The sequence below is a fragment of the Vanessa tameamea genome, chromosome 10 (genome assembly GCF_037043105.1).
Source record: "Vanessa tameamea isolate UH-Manoa-2023 chromosome 10, ilVanTame1 primary haplotype, whole genome shotgun sequence".
Lineage (NCBI taxonomy): Eukaryota > Metazoa > Arthropoda > Insecta > Lepidoptera > Nymphalidae > Vanessa > Vanessa tameamea.
This window is the reverse complement of record NC_087318.1, coordinates 7,000,006-7,020,579: the sequence shown is the minus strand read 5'-3', so window position 1 is coordinate 7,020,579 and position 20,574 is coordinate 7,000,006. Positions and strand designations below refer to the sequence as shown.

The window sequence follows — 20,574 nt, the reverse complement described above, 5'->3', positions numbered from 1 at the left end:
ATTCTGATGCATAATGAATTCGGTTCCACATTCTCCATATCACGGAATGACCACATGTCACAAAAGTTTTTTTTATTAATATTATAATTAATTTGAAATGCTATTTAACATTTGTAACGATGTTGAATGTTGAAATCGATGTTAATATTATTGTGTCATATTAAAACTATTTTCAATATTTGTTGGAATTAAATATAAAACTGCTATCATTACGGTAAAGGTGCTCACCTTAGAAAAACCATCGAGAGACAGGTTGGATTTTGTTATTCTTTCACTAATTTTAATATTGTTTTAATTCGTTTGGATCCTTGAGCATAATTATGAAAAAGTTTGAAGACCATAATTTCATTTCAAATAAGGATAAAACTCTGTTAAGCTATCTTAACATTTACTTAAGCTACAATCAATATTCTTAATGCACAAGTTAGTTTATATGTACGTTGGCTTCTCAGAATCGACATCACACGTAGCGTAATCGCGAGCGGCAGACAATATACCTAATATTAATTTGGAGTGGTCCTTCGTTAATAAACTCTTGAAGTTGCTGAATTAAAAAAATATATCACATAACAGGATATTTTTTAAATTTAAATTATCGTTAAATATTCACTAAATTATAAGATATGCCATACGCATTGAGATAATAATATAAGTGTAGTACAATAAGGTTGGTACTTATATTGGATTAACCTTGTTAAGTTGCTTGTGCGCAACAAGACTTACACTTAGTTGCAATCATTCATTTTTTATATCTAAATTACATTATATATACTCTTGTCTTATTGTAATTTACTAAATTTCATATCTAGCTAGTGTTTTAGCTTCTAGGTCACATGAACATTATCAACATGAATTAATTGTTCTTCTATAGTCACGACCTTCTACTAGTGTTTTTGTTAAGTTAAATGAATTAGCTCATAGAAACAATAATATTATGATAATCGATGCTACCATCGTTAATACACATTTTCCACTACTATGCAATAAGAGCCGTAATGGCTCAATGGATAAAACCAATAGAACCTAAACGACAGTCGCAAGTTCAAATACGGCAACTACAATTTTGTATATAGATTTTTACTACTAATTCTCACACATTTATGTTCACAAACACCCCGTCAAACGTCATCATTTTTCGTCTAGCAACTTCGTAGGCAGGTTGTTATCTGCCGTAAATAGGTCTGTTAGTGTTAGTTGATAGTACTTATGTAAAATCTTTACAAAAAGAAAATTGGCAAAGCTCGCGTTCTCAACGCGGGTTTTATTATAAAAGTATCCATAATTACATTAATTTGTAAACAAACATTAGTAAATTGCATTGTTATTGATTGTATCTTTCTGAAGAATTATAAATATTACTTGGTAGGGTTTTATGCAAGCCTGTTTGGGTAGGTACAAGGTATATAATAAGTAGGTATTAATCAGATAGTTTTGTTATGATCTGATTTGAAGGGTAAATAAGCCAGTATATAATATAATATATTATGTATAATACAACCACAAGGGACATAAGGCGATTAAAGGAATGCTTAATATCACTTATCATCAGGTAACCCATACGCATGACTATATTATATAAGAAATATGCACACTACAGTGAAAACTAGCAGTTTACCAAATAGCTAAACTATTAAATATTTTATGAAATGTTAATTAAAAGAACCAAGCTTTAAATATATTTAACTAAAATATAATTGCTGGCAACTGTATCTTAAGGGTCTATGTGAAAAGCTTAGTTCAGATTTATATAAAACTTTACAAATACGTTTATAAAATGACACGAAGGAATTACGTACACTTTCTTTGCCTTTCTTTATTCTGACTTTCTTAATTTCTCCCTGAGGTGTGTTTAATATTTCTATATGAATTAGGTGATCACCTAATTGATTTGAAGTTATTAAGTTATTCCACCTGATTGCTACAATACTTGTAGACCTTGATATCTTCCTAAAACGTCGTGTACGATATGAATTAAAAAATAAATTAAACAAATGAACACTCTGTACTTACATGAATGGGAATCTCGATCTTTATTAGAGTTTGAATTTATTTATTTAATTTTCGACTAAATAGATTATGCCTTTGATCTTTCTTTTCTTGTTTTTTTTAAATTGTTAAGTAAGACTAGCATAGCTAGACTTTTAATAACTAAAATTGAAAGAACAATACATTTTGTAAAAAATCCTTAAACTGTTTAACAAAAACTTAAAATTCATGTTCGCAAACCGTGTAATCGTTAATATACTCAGTTTGACCTACTTATAAAGATATAGGTCATAACTCAAACTCGTAGCCTATCTCCAACACTACTTCACTATCAGCGTGCTGACGAAGCTGTGCAGCTAGACCTGTTGAAACGATTTTAATTGAAATTTTAAATAACGTAACCATTCAGGCGATAAATGGAACGTTAACTATGTAACTGTGTACTTTGTTGTAGCGAAACTCCGGGATAATCATACAACATTTTCTGAATTTACAAATGACCAACAATATTTTTATTAAATTGCTAATATTACATCATCCTCCTGCCCTTATCCCAATTTTACTTGGGGTCGGCGCAGCATGTCTTCTTCTCCCATACTTCTCTGTCGGACGTCATCATTACACATTTACATTTTTACCAAAAATTACTTGTCTATTTATTGATCTACATACTAATAATTTATTTTTGTTATTTTATTCTATAAATGCAAGTTAATAAACATCGGATGTTAATAAAAATCTGGGCTCTTAACTTTAAATAAGTACCATTTAAAAGTGATACTAACCCTACATTACCAATATTAATTTATATTATCTACCACCGATTGTAATTTAAGAAATATACTTATACAATAAATTCGTTGATCATTCGTTTTAAGTGACATAATTTGTAGGTACCTACCTGTAAATTTACAGGCTCACTGCCAACTCCAAACCACCAAATAGTTATTATCTATGAAGTATTTTTGGAGAATAAGAAATATTTTTTGGATTTTGATTAGAGAGTGGATATTATTACCCTATTACGGCCTTGAATAATGGTGTACCACTGGTTTTCGTGGTTATTCATTCTGTGTCATTTGTTTGATTCACAGACAGGAATGTTTTTGATTATAAAATAACTGCGTTGAGAGATCAGTATTGTCTTTGAGTGTAAAATTAAACGTCGATACTGCTGGCTAATAAAATGGCATCCGCCAATGTATACAGAAAATGTTTAAAAGTTTTAAATTTCTGATAATTATTTAATCAAAAACATAATATTGTTATAACTTTATTCTATTTTTTAACATAAGTATATATAAATACACATATATGTTTATTTATATACAAATTACCTTTATTTTATAGTATACATTTACTTCAGTTTTTTTGTCATTTCGACAAATTGTTTTTTCGACTAAATACTATAAAATATTAAAATATGATAGTTCCATATTCATTCTTAGATTAGAATAGGGTTTAAAATTAGTATTTTTTTACTTATGTCTAGTATTATTACTATTATATTTATTATTATTATATTATATATACTATTGTATATTATAGTATATTTGAGTAAAGATAAATGAAATCAAAAATTTTATAATCAATACTTTTGAGGAAAGAGAATGATACTAGCCTCATGACCCATATAAAGCCTAACGCATTTTAACCATTTAGTTAAAATATATAAAAAGGGATAGGTATCTAACCCGCCATCTTTTGTAGGGTTCAATTATTCGATGAACCTTGAAAGGGAGATACTATTTATAGTAGATATTTATAGCGACATTTGGGAAAGTCACGGAGCAAAGAAGACCATATCTGACTCTATAACTACAAGCAATGATAGATCTATGGTACATAGTGCATACACCACTAGCATTCTCCTCGAACCCACACTCCGTCCTATAAGTCTAAGCAATAGAAAGTCACTATCCGTCTAATATGCGGTTTTATATGTCCTTCGATTTTACATATTTTTAAATTCTTAAAATAGATTTAATATAATATGCTTTAAGAGGTAGCTGTCAACTATCAATACAACTTCCCTCTATACTCTATACTTACGTACATACGTACAATATGCCCAAAGATACATTGCACATACCGAAAGCTCTGTCCATGATGATGCAGAATTATCAACTATGACCCCATTGACTAGAAAGAATTTCGAGATATTCTATATTCTCTAGTTCCTAATAAAAATATTTCTTTATATAACGTCATTATGGCTATGTCCTTATACAGGCGCCAGGTGACCTCAATTTCAAATTTCATTAAGATTGGTTCAGTGGTTTATTCGGCAAGAGGTAACAAACAGGCATTTACTTTTTAATTTCTAATATTAGTAAAGACATCATTATATTTATGGTTAACCTAAAAATGTTGCTTAATGCTATCTTTGTTGGGAGCATCCCTAGATATTTGTTTGAGAGTGTATGAATTAAAATTTGTATATTAACTGTTCAATTAAGGCAGTATGAAAAATATTGTGTATAACTTTGTTTAACTATTTGCTGAGGAGAATGAGTCCAAACAACATGCCTCACGATCGATCCAACGCTTTATGTTCGTGCTTGTTTGTAGCGATTGGTCTTTTTGGAAGTATATAAAACTTTCATATTAACGGGTGTACGTATTTTTACCATATTTATTTTTATTAAGACATAGCTACTTCAATATACGTATTAATTTTGATACATAGACGATAGGGTATTCGATAGGATTCGATAAGCTAAACAATTATGTCGGCACGCAGCGTCGACTATGTTTATCGACTAAACATAATAAATGAAACATGGTACGATTTCGGTTTATTATATTTAAAAAGATCCTAATTCACCGTATTATATCCCTGGCTTGCTCTAACCTAAATGAAAATAAAATAAAAGGAGAAGTGTTTCATTGCTATTATTAAGTTTTAAATCTATTTAAAGAGGATATCTAGATATTGTCACTTCTGGTAAATTATTCTTGTTTTCGGATGTGAAATATATATATAGAAAATTCAACATTAATTCCACAAAAAAAAAAAGTGATCTAGAAATATGTGTTTTTGTTGACAATAATAATTATCATTGAAATCATACATTTTAACGCAGTCAGAACACGATCGACCTAAAAATTTATCAAATAGTGAAAATATCGGTACTCAATTTATAATAATTTTGTAGTTTAATAGTAATATAAACAGCAATCCCGTAACAGAAATTTCGGACATTATACAGGGTTATTGGTAATTCGACGTATTCCCATTAGGAGGTGATAGGGGCGATTATTTGCGATAATTTTAACCCCCATATGCATAATGCGAATAATCTTGCATTGATTAGGTATATATTAAACTTATTTGCGAGACATTCAAAGAGCGAATTTAAGTTTTGTTCGAATACGAATTTCCACCACCGTCCTTTGTGGTCATTTTATTTCGGTTGTTTTGAAATAAGATCCTAGTTGTTATACATTTTTGGAGAGCTAAGGAAACGGTTATGTTTTTACAATAATCTGCAGGATAAGTTTCATAACGATTTTTTTTTGTTTTTAAGGCATTTTTGTGAAAAAAAAAAAAAAAAAAAAGTTGAAATAAAATATTTTTCCGTCTCGCATTTTTAAATTTGGACCGATAATTATTGGTTTCATATTTACAAATTACCAGTGTTTATTCATTTTTATAAATCAGAAGAAAAAGTAGATTTTAATTGATACTTTTTTTTTAATAAATATTATAAGTTGCATTTTTGACTTATTTTGAAAAAATCTAAAAAACGTGATAACTCAAAAATGGTTCACTTTTACATATGGGGGTTTATATTATCGCAAATAATCGCCCCTATCACCTCCTAACGGGAATACGTCGAATTACCAATAACCCTGTATAATAACATCGGTCCGCTTCGCTGAGCGTAAAATGTCTACTTCTGCATTTTTACATATACTAACCTACTTCTAGGACATAACCTACATATAAACTATTTCTATATATTTGAAAATAATGTTTTACATATTTATAATATAAGTCTTCGATTATTTATTAAGATTACGATTAAAATAAGAATATACTATATTATATGTACTATATGATGTGCTTATAATAATGCGCATTGTGTAATAAACAATTTATAGGCTTAGGACGTTCGGCATCGATTCGTCGATTCTTTAGTGTTCATATGAACTCACGGTCTAAGACGTTTACTCAGTTTCCTTATACACTTACGATTACGCATATTAAAAGAGTACCAATTTTCCTCCCCCGGCATAGACTCTAGGTACAAGGACAATTAAAGACATATTTTCACCGATTGTTATATTCCTAATATTAATGTATTTTATTCATTTTTTATTACTGTATGGAATTGCTTATAGTGTAAAGAAAATAAAATTCTCACAACGTTACTGGTGAAGCTAATATAAGTATATTAATAAACCCCCTATAGTTGTGTTTGACATCGATCGGTTACTTAGAACACGCGATATAGGTTGTCATAGAAAGCGAGATCACACAATAAATCTAGCGACTTGTTGACAAAGAAATTTCTACGAAGTATTTTCACGTGTTAATTGCTTTGATATAAAATAGAATTGTTACACAGCCATAGTTAAATTTAAAATAAATTTAAGCTTTTGAGAATACTACATAAGTTTCAATATCATACAGAATCATTACATACACTAACAACAAAACAAAATTGTGAACCGTAAAGCAATTCACATAACCTCTCCTAGAGAGTACCTATATGTTTTAACGTTATGCCCTTATAGATATAATATGTACACACCTGTTTTTGGATGTATATTAAAAAATGTACTACAACAACAGTAGGTAGGTACACACGTGCAATGTTTTCCAGTGAATTTAAAATTCTCGGTAAAAATATACCACATTTGGGACGCTGCAATGCAATTTTTCCTGTTAACTATATTCTGGTAGAAATGTAAAATTGTTAAAGGCTGGAAAATATTTCTTTTTTAGTTTAATGTATCCCGCTTACCTTAAATTATAAAGTTTATCTAGATTTATTTATATAAAAGAAGATAATGTTTGAGTTCGATTTGTTTGAAAGTTCGATTTCGAATGTTTCGCTTGTAACTTTTTCACTAACTTACTTTTTATTACCTACAGATATTCAAGAATTTTACGAATTAACCCTTCTCGATGATACGAAATCTATTCAACAGAAGACTGTTGAAACAATTCGTATAGCAAACAAGTGGGAATCTGATGGTGTCCGGGGTGAAGTAAGTATTTTTTATGACAATTCCTTAATATAAAAGGTATATACGACTGACTAGTAACATTTTATTATTTTCAATTAAAATTATATTTAGACCAAATATATATGTAATCGATACATATTTTATTAATAGGTATATATTATTCAAACTTTGCTGCAATTGCCGCTCGCAAGCACAATATTCGAGAAATTCAATAAAAACTTGTTACTATAACTTTATTTATTTTATGAGTACTCTGTACCTTCAAGAGTACTCATAGAATAACTAAAGTTTGAGTAAACAGTCTAAAAAATTCGTGGTAGTATGTATTACATCCACTAAATTATGCCTTAATTTTTGCCTTAATACCCAAATTGCTTCGTAATTGTCTTTGTAGAAGTTATGTTATTTGAATAGTATTATATTATGATAACTTTAAAACATTATCGAAATGGATAAAAAAATCCAAGGATTGAAGGAATTGACATCCCATTTTTTTTAATTAAAATACTATGTTAACCAGTAAGGTTCCACAATCCACAGTCAATATTTGAAATTAGAATGTCTATTTAATTCAGTAGATTTTGGAGTATTGATATGTAAAACTGCAAATCATCAATACAATAAATTACAATTATTGTCTCCCGCCTAGTGTTTCTACTCAGATGTAAGAAATCTTCTTGTCACAATTATTATGTGTACGTAGATAATAGAAATCACAAGCTACGTCATGAAATTTGTACCAAATGTGTTTTTTTTTATTACAGTTACATATATGATTACACGATATTCATCAAACAATTATACAAAACAAAAAAGTTATGTGTTATATATATTAGGTACTCATACATTATAGGTTAACAAGGTTTATTTTTAAAATATTTTGCTGTTCTTAAGCAATTAGTTAAGTTGATCGGTGTAACAGATGGTGGATATAATGCTGATGTATCGAAATTCTTGGCCGTGCTGAAGCAAAGCGATTTAATGAATAGTAAATTTATTGGACTGGAATTGATTGGTCGACATTCGACAGAAATATTCCATTTTACTTTTCAATGAATAAAAAAAAAACACTTTGCGAAGTAAGGCATTTTGAAGTTTGTATACATTTTTTACCTATAAGCTGTATTTAAATTCTACTTCATGTCCATCAATGTTTAGTATTTTTTTATTACGAAAATAAGTATACATAGCCTTATTTTTTTATAGATTAGTTAAGATAAGATAAGATTTTTACATATGACGGACGAAGCGAATTGATATAATCAAAATCTAAATATACTTTAATTAAAAAGTCTTACTAACACTTTAAACCTTTTTAACCAACTTCAAAGAAGAATGAGCTTTTCGATTAGAGAGATTTTTATATACCGTATGGTATGATATTAGAATAACATAGATGTTTTGGAACATTTTTATATGCAAAATATTTTTTCAGGCACTATCAGGGGATAATGATTACAGATCAGTTTCGAATGCTTTTCTACAGGATAACAATAGAAAATCGGACAATCGCAATGTCGACACACCAGATTCAGCAAGGGTAAAACATTAATTCCAATATATTAATATAATACAATAATATATGTCACTATTCATAATTTATGGTAATGCTTAGAACATTTACGTGAGAGCCAAATTTTGAAGTAGGTATGATGGCCCTGATGCAACAAAAGGGTGAAGCCTATCAATTAGGTATTTTGCATGTGAATTGATCACTTTTTTGCAGTCGTATGTACCAAAATATAATGTAAAAAAGATGGATTAAATTCTTGTAAGAAACGTATATACTATATCAGTATTGTAAAGTGTTTTGATTTAGAAATCTCTGGGTGACCTAAATCCAGCCCTGTGTAAGGTGCTTGAAACACTGACATAGCTACTGAGAATTATTATTAGGGTATTGCATTAGATAAAAACATATTTCACTCCCAAAACCAAGATTGATCAAGCAGAATGGAAAGCGTTATATGGTCGTCATGGAACTTAAATGGTTATATCAATCCTATTTTAATACCGGAGTTAAATATTTTGTAAAAAAAGGACTACGATAATTTTATATAATTGATTATGAGCCTCGGAAAGCACCAAAAGCCGTTGGTATTACCATTGAACTCTTACGGCTTGCATGGATTGTGATATGTATTCGATTTGCCTTGCCATCGGATTATGAGAGGGAAGGAATTGAGAGCGCACCATATAACTCATAAGCACTATAATATGTCCAGTTTTTCTCTTGATAATGGCCACCGTAGCCGAAATCGATCAGCAGAACATTATACAAATTATATATTATTACTATATTTTATAAATTATTTTAGAATAATGTAAGAGTCGCTAATAATAATTTAATCCTAATACACAAAAATAATAATGTACATAGGTATTTACAATGAGTAAAGATTAATGCAATATGATTGTTACAATAACAAGCAACATTAATCTCTGCTCATGACAGAGATGTTGATTAAATATATGTAATGTAAGGTCATCTTCACCGTTTAGGCTTTAATTTATGTACTTAATTTTGCAAATGTTATAATTATTATATATCAATAAGGCGATCAAAACCCTGTTCCTAAAATATCTGAAAAAAATATTTTTTCAGGTCGGAGCGATTCCCTCCATAATATCACCAAGAGGAGACGTAGAAGAAAAAAAGGTAAATCGTAAAACATTTCTGTACTTTTTTCTTATTTTTAAAAGCGAAGTTATTTGGCTGCTGCTGTTACTGTATGAAACTTAACTAACAATAATAATTAATCCATTAGTAAAAATATAAAACAACTACCTATGAATGTAACTACATACCTATTTCTGCTTATAATAATTAAGAAAATATTTTATATTAATAATTATTATGAATAATGATTATTCTTTTAGTTTAATAAGTCGAAAAGTCAGGTGAAGGCTGTAAGAATAAACTCTGAAGATATGTTGTTAAAATTATTTCTATTTGTTTTCGTTCAAACAACAAATACGTAACGCCATCTTTCGGAAAACCTCTGAAACTCGAGGTGTTTACCGATACCGTTTTGTTTTTTTTTCTTCTTTTTTGATGACGTGACGTCTCCGAAGGTAGGTACCCGAACGCTATACAACAAGTGGTCGGTAATGGCGGATAGTTGGTGTTTCGCGTTTCGTAGTACTATTTATAACCTAAAATATAGTACAAGTTTTCAGCGATATGTACGCTAACGTTTCATGGTTGTGTGGATTTGTGCTGTTAAACTTCACAATTGTGCCAATGACTTACGAACGATACATCGACTAAAAGAAAACTTCATATAAATGATTATCAAGTGAAATGATATTGCACATAAAATTTTGACATTCACACTGCTGTTATTTCGTATTCGTCGCAAGTAAGGCCATATAATATACACTAATCTATTTTTAAACGTTTAGTAATTTACTATTTGGGAACGTTTTCAAACTTTTGGTGAGACTAATGAAACTTCTGAAATAGTTTTGCTTGTAACAATTCGCTACGTTACTCGCTAAACGATTTATCTATCTACTAAATAAAACCAAACGTCTATATTGCACGTTAAATAACGTAACACGGACATTCTAATTAAAGTTCATCGCTTTGACATTCATACCATCCTATCATTGAACACAAGTTGGTAACACCCAATTAACTACATACGCATACATTCTAATAAAATCCGCTATCTGAAAAGGGCTCGGTTCGAAAATAATTCTTTAGATAAGGACTGGTTTCATTTTAAATTAAGCTAACATGATAATCGGCTTATATTGTGGGACTACATGCAATCGTAAATCTAGGTTGCGTTTTGTTAAAAGTGGCGATACACATAAAAATGTTTATGGTGCAAGCTAGAAGTGGGTTCTAGGTAGAGAATGGTGCATGCAGGAGCGCAGCCAGTAAGGTGCTGACAGCAGGCACAAGTGTGTAACTAACATGCATGCTCTGTACATAGTATAGAACCGAAAACAAGTACCAGAGGGCTATGCACACTTGGTTAACAAAATGACTGAAAGACGGAAGAAAAAAACTCATAATGGATTCCTTCGGAAAGTCTCCTCCTTATTTAACCTTGATACGGTGAGTAGGTGAGTGCTACTTCATAAAAGATAGATTGTTCTCAAGTGAGCAATAATGTATGTGTTACAAAAACAATGTAGATTTTTTTTAAATATTTGTAACAAAAGCAGTACAGAGCTATGATAATTCTGACTGTTGAATTTTCTTTTAAAAGCATTAGCATTTTGAAAATAACATATAGAATTTTATAAAGATACCTTTTGTTTCTTAGAAATTACATGCAGCAGCCATATAACACATTTTTTATCCATATAGATTATTCGTTAAGTATATTAAGGTTTTGTAAAAATATATGTTAGAAATTAAAATTATACATAAAGTGTCTTGCTAATCCAATTATTTTTTTACCTGTTGAACTAATATACTAAGTGTGTAAATCATTACAATAGTATTTGTGAGAAGTCTAAGCTATTAAGCAAAGTAATTCATTTTTTATTCCAGGTTCACGTCTCATCACCTGAAATGAAGCAGGTAAATATTTTAATGACATTCCTATGGTATAAGTTGCCATTATACATCTCACTATACTAATTCAACTTATTTTAAATTATTTAGTATTTCCTTGTTTTCTATACATGTCTTATTACGGTTTATATAGTTTATATTATTGAGTAGGAAAATATTATTTATTATAAAATTTGTTCCTTGTTGATAACATTTTAATTAAAGGAGGAAACCAAAATTTTTTTTCCTAAATTAATATATTGACCTTTTGTGTGTAAAATTATTATTAAAAAATAAAATTCCATGTTTTTTTATACAGTAGAACTCCAATTGTGTAAACCAATTTGGACCGAGACTAGTTTGTATAATCAATATGTGGATTTTTGGGACAAGATCTTAAATAAAACCTTTTTACATGAATAAGTACACAGATGCATATATATATGTCAATATTTATTTAACTAACAAATATATTTAACAATTATATCTTAAATGCATTATATATAATACATTTAAGAAGGAAAAGTTGCTTTGGATAAATTAAGTAATTTTTCGATTCATTTAATATTCTACTGTATACATATATTTGTATAAATGCTTAGATTTGAACTTAAAATCCTTGACTAAGGTCTCCATATCCTACTTATTGGACTATCTCAACTTCACAATTACATAATAGATAAGTAATTTTATCACTTGTGGTTTTAAATTTTACAGAATTACTGAGATATTTCAATGATAACAAAATACATGTTATAAAATATTTTCTCAACAGTGACAGAATAAAATATAATATTAAAACTAAACCTAAAAATGTTGTCTTACAAGAAATTGGACGAAAACAATACAAATGTATCTACATATCTCTAAAACTTATTTTAGTTCACACATTATTAATAAAAATATACTTGAAACCGTAATTCTCTCTTAATTAGTTTCTGCCAATTTAATGACATCAATATTTTTGTACTATTATAAAAGTAAATCAAATTAAAAATGAATGCTGTTGAAAGTTGCAGATAAATGGAATAGAAGGTGGTTCGGAGCGCACTGTCGGCGATGACGGCTTTTTGTACTTAACTGTGGTTTTATCTCGCGCGGGCGGCGCTGGGCTCGGGTTCAGTATCGCCGGCGGCTCGGACAATCCTCACGTCGCTGACGACCCCCTCATCTACGTCACAAAACTTATACCCGGTGGGGCGGCGGCGGCCAGTCAGTTGCAAATAAATGATGCAATACTACAGGTAGTTTTATTCATAAAACTACAATTATCATATTAATATTGCTAAATGATTAAAATTATATTAACATGTACCATGGCATTTTCCATTAGGAATACAAAATACACTATACTTGTAAATGTACTTATGTGTATATATATTGATATATATTATTAGGCATGTGTTCATTTAACTGTTAGTAATCACAATACAACATTTTATGTTAGTATATTTTGATTAAAGAACTTTAAAATGAGACCTATTTCATTCAGGTTAACGACACATCCGTCGAGAATGTATCACATGCTGAGGCAGTCGACGCGTTAAAAAAGGCAGGAAGCACAGTAAGACTGGTAAGCATCATACATAATATATCATATAGTCAAAAATATTCATATTTCTGACGCATATGTTGTCGTTGCAGAAAATAAGACGTCGGCAAACGGGAGAAAACACATTAAATGTTTCTCAAATATCAAACAAGGAGGAGGCTGTAGAGATAGAGTTGGTTAAAGGCGGCTCCGGGTTAGGCTTCAGCATAGCAGGCGGCCTGGGCAATCAGCACATACCGGGTGACAACGGCATATACGTCACCAAGATCATGGCCGGCGGGGCCGCGCATCGGGACGGACGTTTAAGGGTCGGCGACAAGCTGCTAATGGTGAAAAATACATCAGTAAGTTGAAAAGAAACACGTGATACGTGAACTTGATCCTTAAATGTAGCAAGATATCATTTTAATAACTCGTCTGCAGAAAGGTGACGTGAACTTGGACAATGTGACGCACGAGGACGCGGTGAGCGCTCTGAAGGCGTCGGGCGAGCGCGTGCTGCTCGTGCTCGTGCCCGGCCCGCGCCACGGGCAGCCCTCGCCGCGCACCTCCAGGGCCAACACCCGTGAGTACTACCTGTTTACAGTTTGACACGTACGTTACATTAGGCATTATTACAAGTGGTTACTAGTAACGATAGATTACACATACATGCAGTATGTGAGACATAGCATCTTCGTCGATTTTTATGGATGGAGGTGACCATCCATCATTATGCAAATTAGTAAAAATAGGAAATATGATATTCAACCTAACAATGCATACATAAAATACACTGACTATATAGAGTGTTACTTAAAAATATCGTACGAATATCACGCACATTACCATCTGAGTCGACCTCGTATGACCGTACGTAGACAGTAGAACGAAAGAGAGTAACAGTGACGTAGCCATCCTCGCAGCTTCGAGCACGGCCAACTCGTTGCGGCGCGAGGACGCGCAGGACGGACCGGACGGACCGGACGGGCCGGACGCGCCAGACGCAGAGGAGCCCCGCGTCGTGGAGCTGGAGAAGGGCCCGCAAGGGCTCGGCTTCAACATCGTGGGCGGGGAGGACGGGCACGGCATCTACGTGTCGTTCCTGCTGGCGGGCGGGCCGGCCGAGCGCTCGGCGCGGCTGCGGCGCGGCGACCGCCTGCTGGCCGTCAACGACGTGGACATCACGCACGCCACGCACGAGCAGGCGGCCAAGGCGCTCAAGGTGCGTATTGCGATTGGTAAACTTGCAAAGAAAGTCTTCCAAAAATCATCCAAAACATATTTACCCGCCGCGCGATACGAATCCGGACCCCATTATTTCCGGTGTACAAAATAACTATTGCACCTACGAGGCATTAATTATAATCAAAACACATAATTTTTTTTATATAAGATGATGATTAAATGAAACAAAATTAAAATGTATGCACTAAAATTACAAAAATTAAGTAACACAATACGATATCATAAATTATATAATCTAAAAATTTAATTACATTGTTGTCTAGTCCAGTCTGAAACATACGCAACGTTTTATAACAATTAGGCTCTTCATGCCCATGAACGATGTGATTAAATCTAGCTATGAATACATACGTGATTGACAAACGGACGAGATAAAACTATTGAATTGCGTAACAGGTCGATTAAAAAACCCCATTAGTCACTGTATATTATTAAATGTCTCTATATATGTACTACTTTTAATTAAAATTTGGCTAAGCTCATAAGGATGCCCATGTAGAGAATATTGATAATAACAATACCATTATTATTATTATGATACTATATTTTATATCGTAAGTATTATATTTGATTTTTTTTTTATGTGTTAGGATATAACGTAATTATTATATAATATAATAATTATATCATTACGTTATAATAATTTTGTAATCTGAATATGTTGCTAATACTAAAATCTAATTATTATTATTTTTGTGATTATTCAATTTATGAAATACTAGTGGAACACACGGTTTTACTCGCGAAAATTTATAGCACACAACATCCATGTAGTGTTATTAGTAGTTTATCTACTACAAACTAATCCCTTAGTGGTAAGTACAGATAGACTAGATAGGTAGGCGGATATGATATACAAAGTTCCCTAAAAAAAATTAATCATCTTCTAACTAACCTGTTTATTCAAAAATGCACAAATTTTTACATCATATAAATCAGCGAAAAGTTTTATTTCAATTACTGAAGAAATTAATGATTTCCCATACGAAAATTCCACACCCTGTTCGTCCCCGGGACTCAAACTATCTTCGTAACAAATTTAATCAAAATCGGTACATCAATTTAACCTTGAAGAGGTGGCAGACAGAGTTACATTCGCATTTATTATTAATAGGGATAGATCACCTTATTCGCTAATCCGGTTACACTTACGTTCTTCGATTAATGCTCGATGTGTTTCGAAGGTTCAAATATAGCCTATTCTAATTGAAAAGGGAGCAGTATTGTATAAACAAAAATTACATGTACACATTCCATGGGAACAGATTTTGATTAATAAATATTTAATACAACACTATTCCAAATAACTACTTACATTTATACACATATACTTAATCCTAAATCAAATTTCCTGACCAATATATTAATTTATTTATTTTACTTAAAGTTTTAAACTGCCAATGTAATTATAATAATGTGAAATTATTTTATTTTTTACAGAGTACAGGGCAGAATGTAAAATTGACTGTAGTGTACAGGCCACAGGAATATAACAAATTTGAAGCTCGAATCAATGAATTGAAACAACATCACACACTGCTAAGGACATCTCAAAAACGATCACTATATGTAAGGTAAAGGAAATAAGAACATACAATTGGTAATAATTTTAAAGAAATTATCAAACTAACATTGTCATTTTGACTTCCAAGAATTCCAATACAGAATAATGAAAGTATTCTTGCAGTACAGAGACATTAAAAATATACAAGCACAATACATCTAACCACATAAATTGGCAAAAACGCAAAGTTGTAAGCAAAGTAAAATTAATTTTAATTATTATATTTATGTAATAGTAACGTAGATTTATTATTACATGTTATTATTATTGCTTACATTAAAATTATCTAAGATCGGTGGGCCGTTTAGATGGCTTAAATGGCCTTTTGGGAAGTGTTGAATGGAAAAATAAGGTATATTAACTTTTGAGGATAGCTTTATGTACATAACTTAGAAAATCTGAAATTGAATAATTCTTTTAATTTCAGAGCACTTTTCGACTATGATCCCATTAGAGATGATGGGTTGCCTTCCAGAGGCCTTCCCTTCCGCTACGGTGATATACTACATGTCACTAATGCCTCTGACGATGAGTGGTGGCAAGCGAGGTGAGTAACTTTTCTTATAGAATTAATGGATGAACAATTAAATCGACAAACATTTATGACACGTCAAATACCAAACTTCCTCGGGAATCCATTTCATTAGTGGGTTGATGCGGGAGCTAAAAAATCTTGGCTTTCTCAAATACGCTTAGCAAAAATATTACGCCTAGTCGACTCTTAGAGACCCTCGTGGGTCGGGCTATTAGTGAGTGGCAGTATGCTACTCTGCCGAGGTAGAGTAATGACCATAGCGGGCCGTCCGCAGGCGACTAGACAGCACGGACCCGGAGGCGATCGGCATCATCCCGTCCAAGCGGCGCTGGGAGCGCAAGCAGCGCGCGCGGGACCGCCAGGTCAAGTTCCAGGGGCAGGGCACGCCCGTCAGCACGGTAACCACTACACATTTCCCTTGCTTACATCTAAGACTCAAACCTCGGACCCGAAGAACTGGTAACTCACCAAATGGTCTCATCTGTGTATGTGATATTTTTGGTTTTTTAATCTGTACTTTAAATTGTATGAAACGTAATTCTTTAATGTCATCCTAATACTGAGTTGTATCACACAAATACTGAATACATACTGAGGTGTCACAAAAAAATCTAAGGTCTATCATCAAAAACGATTCACGAACATGCAGTTGTATTTCTTGAGTCTTCCTCTGGAAATGTTTATTTTTCTAAGCACAGATTTTGGATCCATGATGCAAACAATTAATATTAATTTTATCTATGTAAATGTAATAATATTAAATTATTAATTTTAGAGTCAGTCAACGTTAGAGAGGAAAAAGAAAACATTATCATTTAGCAGGAAATTCCCATTCATGAAGAGCCGAGAGGATGGCAAATCTGAAGATGGCTCGGACCAAGAGCGTAAGTATTTATTCGCTGTAATATTCGCTTTGTGATATATAAGTTAATTATTTGTATAAGTCTACTAAAAATAAATCGCCTCAAAACGCAATATAATTGCAGAAAATTGGTCTAGAAGCAATTCTGTCTACACACTACCATTTAACAGAATAACAGAAAATAAAACCTCAACATATTATGTTCTCAATGAAAAAATAACTCTATATAAGAAAATATCTCAATGAGAAAATACCGGTTTAAGAAATGTTCACGATTTTTAAAAAAAGAACCAATACTTTTTTTTTAATCGTTAACGTTTGAATGGAATCTATAAAAATTTTAAGCTTCCAATAATCGAATTAAGTTTGTGAGTTAAGTTGGCCGAACTGAAATTGACTCCGAGAAGTTCATGCATATACAGTCAAAGAAGGGTATCGAGAATAGAGTTTTTTTTTATCGGCACCTAAGATTAACCCCAAAGCTCATCTAAGGAGACCTACGTAAACTATACGGAGTATCTCCATAGATAGTGCGTATAATTTACATAGTTTAAAAAATATATATATATAATCGCATATGCTTAGTGTATAATAATATATGACCGAAATCAATTTCAAGCTCAAGAATTAATATGTTTCTCTTACTTATATTTATATTAAACTTTATTGATTCATGATGGAATATCTATTTATGATTTTAAAATTACTATGTAATTATAATAATTTACTTAAATTGTGTTATTAGTATTTAGTAATAATTTTAGTATTTAACTTTTTTTTAATCAAACACTGCGATTTATAATAAACAATAATCACGAAAGATAGTCTCTAGTCTCAGTATTAGAGCACTCCGAGCATATCTCTTCCTAAAAACTGTTTCTGCACACCCATTGGTGACTAACTTCAATGCGGTCAACTTACATTGCGCGTTATACAATAAGAAATAATTAAAATATTCCAAACTACAACCATAGTCTTGCACTAAGAGAGAGAGAGATTAATTATATCACTCACAGGTTTTATGAAAACAATATAATCAATGTACTACTCATGGATTGACCATAATAACAAAATACAAATATTTGTTATATAATAGTATCATGTTACAAAGGCTTGTCATTATAAAAATAAATTTAACACATTAATAATAATAATTATACTACAATGACATTTCATGTCTAAACTAGTTTAGTAACTTTTTTTGTTATTCTTAAGATGATACAGATTTGATTTTTTTCGTCTATGATAACTTTGTTCAGTTGTTCCATCTTCGTGAATCTTAGTATGTCTTACGAATGGTAAGAATAATACAATATATAGTTCTATCTCTCTCTCTGTGTGTTCTCTTTCACCCTTACACAAAACGCGTATACCCTATTCACTCACATCATATGGGATCCATGCTAGTTGTATATTTTTGGAATACTTTATTCCACGACCGAATATTTATTCGTCTTATATATATAAAATTTTAAAAAATAAATGTTTATAATTATGTGTAAAAATAAATGCACCAAACATAAACTGACTAATTTATCGTGCCAAGTGGTAAAATGTCATTGGAATATAACAGTTACACAACCATAAGTCACACCGAAACTGTTTTATTGCTATTAAAGATAGAAAATGGACTAAGCGGTTCTCGTCTGTGATTTAAATACTTTACTATTCTCTCAGTAACTGCCCTTTTGACATAACAGACTTGTACCAAGAAGACTGACTGATTGGTCGTACTGTCTTGTTTTTGTGCTTTGTCTCTTTCTAAAGATATTGTATATTTGTGAGAGTACTGCTCAGTCTATTCTCTATCTGATAGAGATAATAACATTGCTGGAATACATGTGTCTCTACTAAAGGATCGAAAACTTTCTAAGCTTCACCTTCATGGTGTGCGGAGTCATATAAACGTTGTAATATACAATTTTGTTACAGCTTTCATGCTTTGTTACACACAAGAGGACACTAACGCAGACGGTGAGTGCACAATATATCCTTCATTAATATCAATATTATTTTCGCTATTCCGCTGTTCGTATTTAGGTCATTATGCCCGTACGTTGTCTTATCGATCTCGAAATGGTTACAGGCACATACTATTATCGTTATTATTTTTAATAATCAGACATCCATTCTCATAATTTTACAGAAATGTTACTTGTACCCTAAATATTTATTTAATGTTGTGAAATAATGTGTAATTATCAAGTATTAAAATTATGAAAAAGAAAAACCGATAAATAAATAATAAAATATATTTTCAAACGGTTACGACGCTTAATACAAAGAGCGTCCGCGTTATGATCATCCAACACAAGTTTATCGCAAAATCTTTATTATTAAGAAGAGAAAAAAGTGTGTACCTAAAATTATGAATAAGCCTTTAACTGAGTACTTTTTTCTACGATGACAGCTTGCTTATTGACTTTTATAAATGTAAACTCACGATATCCCGACTAAAGGGCACCAGATCGATAAGATTTCGACGATAGTGTACGCAACTTTTCATTCGGCTGCTAATGTTATCACTATAAAAATGTTTTAATTGGAGCTGTGTGCTTTTTCTAACCGTTAAAAATGACGCATTGTCTATACATGAATTTCTTCTAATTATATTACGTACATATTTTAAAATGTCCTTCCAACTTTGGTAAAAGGCAAGATCGTGCTCGGATTGTTTCGTTTGTAGGGTAATTATTATGTTGTATTGACACTGCTGATAAAATTATTTTTATATCGATCGTCGAATCGACAAAGATTCAACAGACAAAATATATTCAATGATTTTTTGTAGACGTACGAATTTATGGAATCAAATATATCGATCGATATTTAGGATGTATTTAGTGAATTGATTTTCTACTACTTTAATGTTATTTAAATTGAATCGGTGTGAGTAAATTAACGCTTTTAGTGTCCATGGAAAGCATGATAATGCTTCATAATTAATTATAGTAATTTTAGTAATATAATTTGGAGTAGGTAAATGCGTAATATGATTGTTGCTTCACTAAATGGCGTACCGGACGCGAGAAAATTATAATACACACTATTTTGTGGTTAGAATTATTGATTGTTACAAATCTGAAAATGTCTTAAGTCACATAACCGTTCAATAAACCTAATTAAAATCCAATTG

General features: G+C 31.4%; 1 protein-coding gene across 14 annotated transcripts in view; it reads left to right on the top strand.

Annotated features, from left to right (window-relative positions):
• LOC113401984 (disks large 1 tumor suppressor protein) overlaps positions 1–20,574 on the top strand; it is a 30,685-nt gene that overhangs the window by 4,402 nt on the left and 5,709 nt on the right. For 2 of the 14 annotated variants that reach the window (XM_026642490.2, XM_026642112.2), the window contains exons 3-16: positions 7,091–7,206; positions 8,621–8,725; positions 9,791–9,844; positions 11,696–11,725; positions 12,712–12,942; positions 13,191–13,271; positions 13,343–13,594; positions 13,674–13,815; positions 14,144–14,454; positions 15,918–16,051; positions 16,469–16,588; positions 16,851–16,974; positions 17,352–17,460; positions 19,371–19,412. In XM_026642490.2, coding sequence (XP_026498275.2) covers positions 7,091–7,206; positions 8,621–8,725; positions 9,791–9,844; positions 11,696–11,725; positions 12,712–12,942; positions 13,191–13,271; positions 13,343–13,594; positions 13,674–13,815; positions 14,144–14,454; positions 15,918–16,051; positions 16,469–16,588; positions 16,851–16,974; positions 17,352–17,460; positions 19,371–19,412 — 1,851 coding nt within the window. Of the gene's footprint in view, positions 1–7,090; positions 7,207–8,620; positions 8,726–9,790; positions 9,845–10,264; positions 10,548–11,042; positions 11,263–11,695; positions 11,726–12,711; positions 12,943–13,190; positions 13,272–13,342; positions 13,595–13,673; positions 13,816–14,143; positions 14,455–15,917; positions 16,052–16,468; positions 16,589–16,850; positions 16,975–17,351; positions 17,461–19,370; positions 19,413–20,574 lie in introns of those variants that run through there. The other 12 variants (XM_026642350.2, XM_026642192.2, XM_026642262.2 and 9 more) reach the window with 12 other exon arrangements.